The sequence below is a fragment of the Phyllostomus discolor genome, chromosome 2 (assembly GCF_004126475.2).
Source record: "Phyllostomus discolor isolate MPI-MPIP mPhyDis1 chromosome 2, mPhyDis1.pri.v3, whole genome shotgun sequence".
Taxonomy (NCBI): domain Eukaryota; kingdom Metazoa; phylum Chordata; class Mammalia; order Chiroptera; family Phyllostomidae; genus Phyllostomus; species Phyllostomus discolor.
Window position 1 is genome coordinate 111863443 of NC_040904.2, and position 11000 is coordinate 111874442.

At 53.5% G+C, this 11000-nt stretch overlaps 1 protein-coding gene across 1 annotated transcript; it reads left to right on the plus strand.

Annotated features, from left to right (window-relative positions):
• The first annotated feature begins 452 nt into the window (after positions 1-452).
• On the plus strand, positions 453-4936 carry PDX1 (pancreatic and duodenal homeobox 1). The gene is made up of 2 exons (XM_028505306.2): positions 453-904; positions 4491-4936. Exons 1-2 carry the CDS (start codon positions 502-504, stop codon positions 4934-4936), a joined length of 849 nt encoding a protein of 282 aa, XP_028361107.1. The 5' UTR covers positions 453-501.
• The last annotated feature ends 6064 nt before the right edge of the window (positions 4937-11000 follow it).

Genomic DNA, 11000 nt, shown 5'->3' on the forward strand with positions numbered 1-11000 from the left:
CGTCTGCAAGCTTTTTGGACCGTATTCCCTGACAGTTAAAAAAAAGTTTAAATATACAACCTCAATATGCACATGTATAAATTACTTATCAAACATGCAATAGGTCGTTTAAAATCTCATGAAACTGTTTCTATAAATGAATAGAAGTTCTAAGATTTTCATGCGCGCCCAACTTTGGAGAGCCCTGCCAAAGGCGAATACATGTTTGTGCAGTGAGCTCAGCTGAAAGAGAAAATCGAAACAAATGCGGGCGCTCGCGGGCTCCGGGGCCTGGCTTCTTAAGGCAGTCAGTAAGACCAATAAGGGCCCGGGGCTGAGTCACGTGGGTCACAGCCCAGCCTATGGCGGGGCGGCCGGACCGCGAGGCCCCGCCTGCCGCGGGCTCCCTCCGCGAGCAGAGCGAGCTGTCAAAGCGACCCGGCGTGGCGCCGGCAGTGGGAGAGCAGCACGGCCTCGAGTTACCTGGCTCTCAGCTCCGGGTCCCCGAGCCCCGGCGGCAGCATGAACGGCGAGGAGCAGTACTACGCGGCCACGCAGCTTTACAAGAACCCGTGCGCGTTCCAGCGGGGCCCCGCGCCGGAGTTCAGCGCCAGCCCCCCTGCTTGCCTGTACATGGGCCGCCAGCCCCCGCTGCCGCCGCCTCCATTCCCCAGCACCCTGAGCGCGCTGGAGCAAGGCAGCCCGCCGGACATCTCCCCGTACGAGGTGCCCCCGCTTGCCGAGGACCCCCCCGTGGCACACCTCCACCACCACCTACCTGCTCAACTCGCGCTACCCCACCCGCCCGCTGGCCCTTTCCCGGATGGAGCCGACCCAGGCGCCCTGGAGGAGCCCAGCCGCGTCCAGCTGCCTTTCCCGTGGATGAAGTCTACCAAGGCTCACGCGTGGAAAGGCCAGTGGGCAGGTAAGCCTGGATCCCTGCCCCTCTCTCCTTATCCTCTCTCAGCTGGCTGCCCCTACCTCGGATCACTCCTAAGGACCTCTCCCCAGTTCGCGTTCCTGGACCCTACGGATAACCCGGGGTCGAACTGACGTACACGGGGATCCAACGAGGCCATCCCACACTGACGCATTTGGAGCGCCTTTGCCTCTCAACTCTCCTCCTGGGCGCTTAAACCCCTATCCCCCCCCGTATGCTGAACTCCGGGAGCCACTCGCTCCCAGCGCCCCTCCCAGAGGACCAAGGTCTGGCCGAGCTCAAGGCTTCGGAGCCTCAGATCCTCCTCCAGCTGGGGATCCCCCTGCCCCGGAGTCCCGGGAGTTCCGGTGGAAGAGACGGAGCAGGGTTCGGGGTACCTGTGAGCTGCAGGAGCCCGCCTTCGGAACCCGGGTCACCCGGCGCCCTGTGTCCGGCGGCTTCGCTGCAGCACGGTGGCAGTCGTGGGCACCCAGTACGTGCCGGAAAGTAGGGGTGTCCGGCGGCCAGGGGGCACCAGACAGGAGCTGAGGCAAGGCGAGGGGCGGGGGGAGCTCACCGCAAAGCCGGGGACAGCCGCTCATCTAAAAGCCTGGCAGCTGGGCCAGGCGTCTGCGATGCTAACTTGACTTTAGACCAAACAGAAGTGTGTGAAGGGGTCTCCCCGCGCTGCTTGCAGGAAGTCGGGGCTGCTTGAGGAAGGAGATGATGCTTTCTGCGCAGCCGGCCCAGGGAAGCGGGAGCCCTGGGTCTGTTTGGCCTCGGGCGGAGACGGGTAACAGAAGGTCTCCCCGGAGCTGGAGGCGGAGAGCAGAGACCCCGGTCTGACCCTCCTGCCGCCCTTTCTCCGCCCTGAGCTGGCTGCGATTTCCCATGCGGCCTATGACGCCCCCGCCACACAGTGTTATCGCTTCCGTGCCGAAGCCACTTCTGGTCACACCTGCACTGCAAATAGTTGACTTTTCTTTCCTTCCAACTCACAATCGGGAGTGCGGGGACAGGCTGGAGCTGGCGCCCCTGGCGCTCCTCACGGTCTGGCCCGCCCTGCCTGGCCCTGCCCGGACACAGCCCAGCAGGGCTTTGGGGGGTCCCCGCTCGCTCAGAGTCCCAGGGCTCGCCTTTCCTAGTTCACTTCCTGCTGAAACTGAGTGTGAGGACCCAGCCGGTCCTGAGGCGGGACAGGGCAGCAACAAACTCAGCCACAGTCTTCCTTCCCCACATCCGGCGAAACCCCGGCCCCAGGCGGTTCCAGATGCTCGGGCTGCTTCTGCGTACTTACCAGCCTGCCTGGCCCGGGCCTAAGAACCCGGAGTCTCGCAGGAGGCAGGAGGACAGCGTCCTTCAGTCGGGGTGGAGGACCTCCAGCCCGTAGTTTCCCGCGGGAGCTGCGGCCCCTCTCTAGGACTCCCTTCTGCAGGGCGCTGGGGACACGCGTTTCCGGCCTCCCGGGCCCTGCTGGCGGCTTCTTCAGGAAAAGGGCTGGGAGGCCCTGAGGTGGCCTAAATTTCCTACCCTTCTCCCGCAAGGGTGTTATGCCAGCTCTGGTGGAGCTTGGCCTCCATCGGATCCACAAAGCCAGAAAGTAAAACCCGAATGAAAATCGGCAACCTTGCCAGAGGCATGGAGGGACTCTGGAAGGGTGACATCCCCAGCCTGGAGCATCGGGGCTGGAGGGGCCTCTGCCAGCACCCTCTGGCTCATTGCAGGCTCAGGCAGCCAGTAAGGGGCCCAAACCCTCTTTCCTGAAGCTGCTTGGAGTGGGGAGGGTCCTCCCCTGGAAAACATTCCAAGGAGCAGAACTTCAAGGGTCTGTGAATCTGAATAGTGGATTTTCACGTCCCTGAGAACAAAAAGGTGACCAAAGGGCTTTTATTCGTAGTACAGATGTGAATACTAACAACAACAGGGACTTCTGAAAGACTCTGCCTAGGAAGTGAACTGTCCCAGACTCACCGCCAGAATCTCCTCGCCCAGCACCTTGCCAGCTTCCCAATAACACCAGCACCCCCTGCTCCTCAACCTCCACCCCCATCTCCTGCCAACTCTCAGAGCTTAGGTCTGTTAGGGTAGTGTGCCCACACAGCATCCTGTCACAGCACTTCTGTGAGGCCCACAGAAGAGGACCAGAGCCCCAGAGAGGTTGTGGGTTGAATTATAGAATTTGGGGGGCCTTGTTAAGTGTTCCTGCATGCTTCTTTCCTAGGCCAGGGAAGGCCTGGGAGTGGAAGATGCAGAGATGCCTTGCAGCAAGCAGACCTCCTTCCTGACTCAGGCCTGAGCCTGCATCTTCTAGGAGCCAACTTTTAGCCTGGTGGTGGTGGTGGTGGGGGACCGGGCAGGTTCCATTGTGTACTTAACCCTCTTCCCCTAACTTGAACACCAGCTTTTCAACTCCCTGAGGCCTAGCCAGCAGACACAGGAGAAATGTTTCATACCTCTGCCCTAACATGAACAGATGTAGTCCTTGTCCCAGAGTTTTTGTAAAACTTATCCCAACAGAGTCTGCCGCCCATGCAGTCAGTATCTTGAATAGAAAGGAAAAGCTTGGGGCCTCAAGGAGCCAGGTGGCAAACACAGGTTGTGCAGCGCTAACCTACAGGATCCGGCGGCTCTTGCTTCCCCAAGTCTGGGCTCAGAGCTGGGAGCCCTTGACCTCCCCCCACCACCACCACCAGCAGCCTCCAATCCTCAGAGGGATTCAGGCCTCTTAGCCTCCCCTCAGCCAGGATTTAGGCCCTAGGACAGAGAGGCTGAGGCTGATAGTGACCTTCTTAGAGGCCCAGAATAGTTCCCCTTCTTTTTCAGGGCAGGGGCCCAGCAGAAGTTAAAATGAGAACAATTATACAAAATGTACTGGCTCTTGAGTTGGGGCCAATTACAATAAAACTAAAGAGAGAGGATATATGGTCAGACATAACTATATGTATTATACATATACACATGTATATAGTTATATTAGCTCAAGGTTTTTCAGCGTTTTTATTAGCTCAAGGTTTTTTAAACTAAGTTTGCACCTATTACTTGTAGTGAAATCAATTTACTGGGTTGAGACCTTTTCTAAAAAATGAAATAGTAAACCAGAGGGAAAAATTAAATAGCATCATATATGGTAGTGGTTGACTTTGTGTCGTGAAATTTTTGTGTCGGTTATACGTCTGTGTGAACTGGGTAGTGATCTGTAATGTATTTCTTACTGTGGATCATCCGCAGAACGTGGGGTTTTTAAATATATATATTAAAAACATTTTATTGCCTTTGTAGAATAAAGTAGGTTTAGATATCTATACTGTGCGTTTTAATCAGCATCAACACGAACACCAGTTAAGGGAACCCATTCAAGAACTACTCGTTCATAGAGCCCACGCAGGGTCCACGACAGCCCGGACCTCCCAGAAAAGGCGACCGCCGGCTGTGTGGGCCCACACTGGGGTAGGCCCTGGGGTTCGGTGGCCGAGTGGCAGAAGGGGTGGTTTCGTAGGATCGGGACTGACTGACGGTTGGGTTGCGTGAGAGACGGCAGGGCAAAAGGAGCCAGGGGTCGGGGGACCACACTCAGGCCCTATGTCTCCCGCAGGCAACGCCTACTCCGCAGAACCCGAGGAGAACAAGCGGACGCGCACCGCCTACACCCGCGCGCAGCTTCTGGAACTGGAGAAGGAGTTCCTATTCAACAAATACATCTCTCGACCCCGCCGGGTCGAGCTGGCTGTCATGCTGAACTTGACGGAGAGGCACATCAAGATCTGGTTCCAAAATCGCCGCATGAAGTGGAAAAAAGAGGAGGACAAGAAGCGCGGCTGTGGAACCGCAGCCGGGGGTGGCGGGGACGGGGAGCCCGAGCAGGACTGCGCGGTGACCTCCGGCGAGGAGCTGCTGGCGCTGCCGCCGCCGCCGCCCCCCGGGGGAGCTGTGCCACCCGCTGTCCCTGTTACAGCTCGGGAAGGCCGACTGCCGCCAGGCCTTAGTGCATCACCGCAGCCCTCCAGTGTCGCGCCCCTACGGTCCCAGGAACCCCGGTGAGAGGTGGGGGCTCCTCCCTGCCAGAGGCTTTGACCACTCACAGAGGAGGGGGGAGCAGGCCTAGGACCCCACGTGTGGACCCCAGCCCTGGCTGTTTGATGGGGCAGGTGCTTCGGCTCCCGCCCCAGGTGGAAGGGGAGCGGCTGCGCTCTCAGGTGCCTGTGCCAACTGGGGCGGGTGGGGAAACACCGGTAGACCTTCCAGAAGAAGGGACCCTTTCTGTAGATCTGAGTCTTCTTCGGGTGATATTGTTGGGTCGACCTCCTCTGCCACTTGTTGGGCAGGCCCCGGCACTCCAGAACCAGGGTCGCGTTTAGAGAAACCAACTCTTTAAAAGACAACAACAACTGTACTAATTGGAACATTCTCCCAAACACCACAAGCCAGCTAAATGGTGTTGCCTGTATGTGCTCAGAAACAGAGACATTTTGATTCAGGCTTCTGCCTTAACATTTAGAAATAATTATAAGGAAATGTCAGAGGTTTCCAAGACCCAATGAAATTGATGCCCTTGGACTTGAATAATTTCTTCCCCCCTCCTTTCTTTTAAAATCCATTTAGCACAGCAACATACTTCCCCAGAACACACCCCAACTTCACCCTGCTCGTCTTCCCTCTGAAGAAGAGATATTACAAGGGAAGCTGGGCCACAGCAGGGCTGGGGCACAGGAGCAGGGCGAGAGTCCCTGTGTACCCCTCGGTCAAACGTTTCCAGAGAGAGTGGGAGAGATGGGTCTGGGCCAAGGGGTTTGAGGACGAAAGATGAACCTCTGAGTGAACTTTCTAATAAGGGTGTGGATTTAGTTCCTGGTCTCAGGGCAGAGAGGCTGTGTGGAAGGCAAGCAGGGTTGCCCAACCCACTTTGGAATCGAATCACAGAGCCAGTGTGATTCCCACATCTTTAGAAATGATAAAAACTCCTGTGTTTGAGGAGATGGGAAACTGGTTATTTTAATTTAAAGTTGTGAATTTACCTAACAGTTCTTTACAAACAGGTCTGTGGTTTCCAGGTCAATTTTGGTTTGAATGCAGGTGATATTTGTGGGAAATGTTTAATAAATACAGATAACATGGAAAGAGATGAAAACTGATTCCTTTGTTTTATACACAACCAGTTCATTTTACAAATCAAAATAGCATTTCTCTTTTCCATACTAATTAGGGAAGAGCCCATAGTTAAGAAACATACATTTGGGTTTGGGGTTGGGGTAATGTATTAGTATGTGGATTCTCGGTTTTGTTTTGTTTCGTTTTTACCTTGAGCCACTTCTCAAGATGGATTTTGTCAGTAAGAGAGCCCTGAGGCATGGGGGTGGGATTGCAGCTGAGCAGGTCTGGACTAGCCAGAGAGGCTCAGGGAACCTCGAAGTTGGCCAGGGCCATGGCTGGCTCTCCTTTTTCTTCCCCAAGAGGTGGTCTGGAAGAGGCTTTTTTCTTTGGCTCACCCAAAGGAGTGTTGCTTTGGATGAGTCCATGCCCCTGGGTCCCTAGGTCCATAGTGTCCTGTGCTAGGGACCAACAGGCCCAGACTCAGAGAGCGTCCAGTCCCTGGAGCTCCCTCTTCCTCCTGGCACCTGTCAGCCTCTTCGCCCAGATGCGTGCTGGACTACACCTCCACTGCGCTCCCACCCTGGGGGACTGTCAGCTGGCTCCCAGGAGTGGCCGCTAGCATTCTGGGTTGCTAAGAGACACAGGACTTGTTTTTGTTTAGTTGTTGGTTTTCACCTTTTGCTGTTTGTTTTTGTTTTTGAGAGAAATAGAATCACTCACCCCTCGGAGGAAAAGAAATTAGGTGGATCAGAAAAGGGAACCTTCTCATCAGTGAAATGGGTCACAGAGAGCAGACCTCACCCTGCAGTCTCCTCACGCCCCACCCGACCTGGGCTCTGGAGTGTAGGGTATGGGCCTTACCGCCGGAGGTCCCTCTAGTACTGGCCCACGACCCCGATAGGATTATTCAATGTCCCTATGCCTCAGTTTCCTACCTGTAAAGTGGAGGTGAATTATATGGCATGGAGATTTAAACAAAATATCGTGCTCGATTCAGCATCTAGAAAGTAGTTATCCCTCCACAACATCATTACTGCTGACGGACCATCGTTATTTTTCAAAGTGCGGGGCAGCTGCGCCTGCGGAGATTGGGGAGGGGTGCCTTCCGACACCTGAACAGCCCTCTCGTTTGACGAATCCCCACGCTGTCGCTATTGAGATGACTCTAGTCCTTGTAACCACTGATCTTTACTGCGCACTTCCTCCTAAAGAACCTCCTTAGATTTCCCACAGCGACCTTCCGCTGGTAAAAAACTGTCTGCCTCTTACAGAAGGGAAGCGGCTGCTGAGCAGCGTGCAGGACCGCTGGGGCTCCGTGGCCATCCGCAGAGGAGATGTGATTTGTTCTGGGGAGGGGTGGGGGCCAGAGAGGCTTCAGGGGCTCTCCACCAAGGCCTCTCCCCTCTCCGGGGCTCCGGTCCCTGCATCCCTCAGATCTCTGGCCCAGAGAGGGTAGCGTGCCTGCTGCCTCTCCCTGCGTATTCCAGGGTTCCCTGCTCTATGGAGAAGATGCGGTCTGTCGCCCCGGAGCTGGGAGGGCGCGATGGGGAGGAGCGGGTGTTGACTAGGACCAGGCGCCCGGCCTCAACTGCGCAGGGCCGGGCCCCGCTGCTATGATGCACTGAAGACGCACTCGGCTGCTCTCTGGGCTGCTGGTGCTTTCCCAAAGAAGAAAGCCAGGCCTGCCCCCTTAGACTTGAACGTCAGGCCTGTTTGCCTACATGTGGCTCTTAATTCCCTCCTTTTCTCTTCCACAAAATGGGCTCATGATGAGGATGAAATGAGATGATGTCTTTGAAGCGTTTATTACGCGGCTCGGCATAGTGGGCAGGGGAGGGCTGGTGGAGGGGACCTGGTGCTGCCAATGGAGGCCGGTCTTCCGGGGAGACCGCGGGCGGCAGCGCAGAGCAAGCCCTGCTGGCCAGAGGGGCCTTCCTCCACGAGAGGAAGAAAGAGGAAGGAGGAGCTGTGGCTGGGAGCGCCACCCAAGAACCAGAGGACTTTATCCCGACCCCTCAGGCCACAGCTCCTAGGGCGACTCACACGGGGCTCGACCTGGGACTCCCTAGCTCTGCGCAGCCACCCTCGCCGAGCTGGAGCGGGACACGCTCTGTGGGCCGCGGGGGCCGAGCGCTTGCAGTTCTAAGCCCAAAACCCTCGCAGAGTCCAGTCTCCTGGGGGAGGGAGGAGGCCGGAAACCAACAAGCAAGGTCTTGGGAAGAGCCCCTTTCTGCCAATCTCGTGATTTTCCCCAGGTCCCAGAACTGCAGAGGTGACATACCGCCTCCCCTCTTCAAGCTGACCACACTCCTCTCAAGTAGGAAACAGTCGCACCCGAGGCCCTCCAGGGCGTGGAGGAAAAACAGAGTTCCCGCAAAGCCGCGCGCAGTTCCCCCGCGCAAAGTACGCGCTGGGCCTGTGCAGACCGGGATCCCGGACCCGTGGGCTTGCTGAAGGAGCGAAGAAGTCCAGGGGCGCGCCCGCCTACACTTCCACTCCCGGAAATTCGCGGAGCGAAGCCACAAGCCCCACTATTCCTTCCCAAATCTTTGGCAGGGGGTGTACATTCATGGAGCACCACTGGGTGCTGTGAAAGATGGGGCACTGATTGTGCTTCAAGGCGAGCCCCTGCGCTCCCCGCACTTGTGGAAGCTGCTGGTCCCGGGATTGGATTCGGAGTATCTTGCAAGGGTTCCCCAGCCCTGTGTCACGAAAGCCAGTGAGAGTGAGACCTAGAATCGAAGACCCAGGCGAGCGTGGCGCTATGCGGGCAGGACCAGGGCATGAAACTCCTTGGAGGTAAGGTCTCATCGCACAGCGCCAGAAATCGTGTACAGCAAACAAAATCTCCTTTTCTTCTGTGATGTATTTCTTTTTGCAGTTGGCTAAAGAATGTCTCACCTTAAAAGGTAATCCATGCGTTGTAATAGCATCTGAGAGGTGCTCATGATTTCAAGTTCTGCCTATCCGTGTGTGTGTGTGTGTGTGTGTGTGTTAGTCAGGTTTGATACCTGTGATTCTCTTGCACCTTTCTGACTGGAGCCTGAATGGATTCGGCTGCGTGCACTGGACTCCTACTTTGTGCCGGCACCGCTGGAAGTCATGCAGTGCTTGCTGGGGAAGCACTTATAATTTGTAAAAGCCGGGTCACCGAGATTGGACAGACTCTCAGTGAATTTACCAGAGTAAATAGTTCTCAGGTTGCCCAGATTTCTCCTTGTGTACAACAAAGGCTGTTTTGATTTCCCAAAATAATTTTGACCCCCTTGTCTAGCACTGTGACCCTCCCCATATCCTCTCTTTCAACTAATTCAGTCCAATGCACTTAAGTTTTAATGAAATCTGTCTGGCACGGTCCTTTCGAGTTGGTGAAATCAGCCTGTTCTCATTATATTCCCTCATTTATCCTCCCTCTGTCCTTAGATCTGTGTGTCTATAGGTATGGTGTGTGTCTCAGGGGTCTGAGGGTGAGTGTCTCTCTGTGTTCTCGTGTCTGACTAAGCCCGCAGGGCTTGTGTGTGTTTGTGTGTGTGGTGTGAGGTGTGTCTTCTGTGGGCTGCAATGGTGACAATGATCAGTGAGTATCTACCGGTAGGGGACAGGTTCCTATATACTCTTTTTCCGTACAAGAATGGCCATCTAATGCCACTGCTGCTGATGCCAACTGTCTACTCAGGCCTCAATTCTTTGTGTTGACACAATGTTTGCAGGCAGGAAATGCTGTATTAAGAAAATGGGAGTGAGAACTTTGGTAGAAGCTGACGGACTGCTAAAGTATTGCATGATTGTGTAAGGAATTTCATTTTTTTCTTTCTAAGAAAAAAGTTTGAAACTAAGTTCTTTAATGTCAAAAGCATCACCTAGAAACCCTCCTGAAGAAGGGTCTGAAGAAGAAAGTTCTGAGTTGACACTGAACCAAATTTTACTCAAACCCAACTCTGACAAGCTAGATGTGGGAGCTGTGCACCTGATGGGGAACTGAGGCAGAGCAACAGGAAGCCTCCCTGTAAAGGACACAGGAGTGATGCGGACTCCTGGCTGGCGCCCAGCCTTGAGGAAGTTGCTTCCTGTCGACAGCAGGAGCCCCCATGGGAACGGACTGCACAGGTAACTCTGGGGAGGAAAGGGAGGTCAAGCTCTGTAAATAGCAGCTACCAATAGCTGTTTCGCAGTGAAAGTGACTGGCTGATGTGGATCTTTTGAGCAACTGAGTGAGAAGCCATCAGTGCCAGGTTCCCAAATTAAAGTGTGCTGCACTTATAATCGTGAGCTAGAATGGGCATCATTCTGTGATAGAGCATCATAACATGCTCTTGCTGTTTGCTTCATTAAAATTGGTTTTCTCTATAAACAAAATATGGCTTTTGAAAGCACAGATAGCTTTAGCCCATTATAATTTTATAAAACATTTTGTAATTCAACTTCAAGTTGAACTGCTTCAAGTCACTCCACACAAAGTATATGGACATCTTAAATATATGCCACATCATCAGCATGGATCAAGATTCCTGTCTGCATTACAGAACACACTGAACTCTCACTCATAGTGATAATCACACAACAAAAATTATAACAATATTTCTGTTATAATTTCTATCATTTGAATAAGTTATATTATTTTCCTGAATTTTAAATTAGTCTAAATTCCAAAGGAAAAAGAGTTTGAAAAATCATTTCTCATGCTCTAAAAAAATTCAGAAGTTTCACAATTCTAGATCTGTCTGGAAATACTGCCAATTTGAAGTTGATATATTACCTGGAACGATTCCCACTTCAACAGCTCTAGAAATCCACTAAAAATACAAAATATTATTCAAGAGCTTTTTAATATTGAAAATAGTACATAATTGAATGTATTGCAAGAAATAAGCTCATGATTAATTTTTATTTCATGTTGAAAACCTGATTTTCTAGAGCAGAAGTTTCTAGAGCTGATTATTTCTTCTCCAGACAAACAGAGACACAAACAAACAGATTTTGGTAAAACACAAGCCAACATTCATCCTGCCCTTTG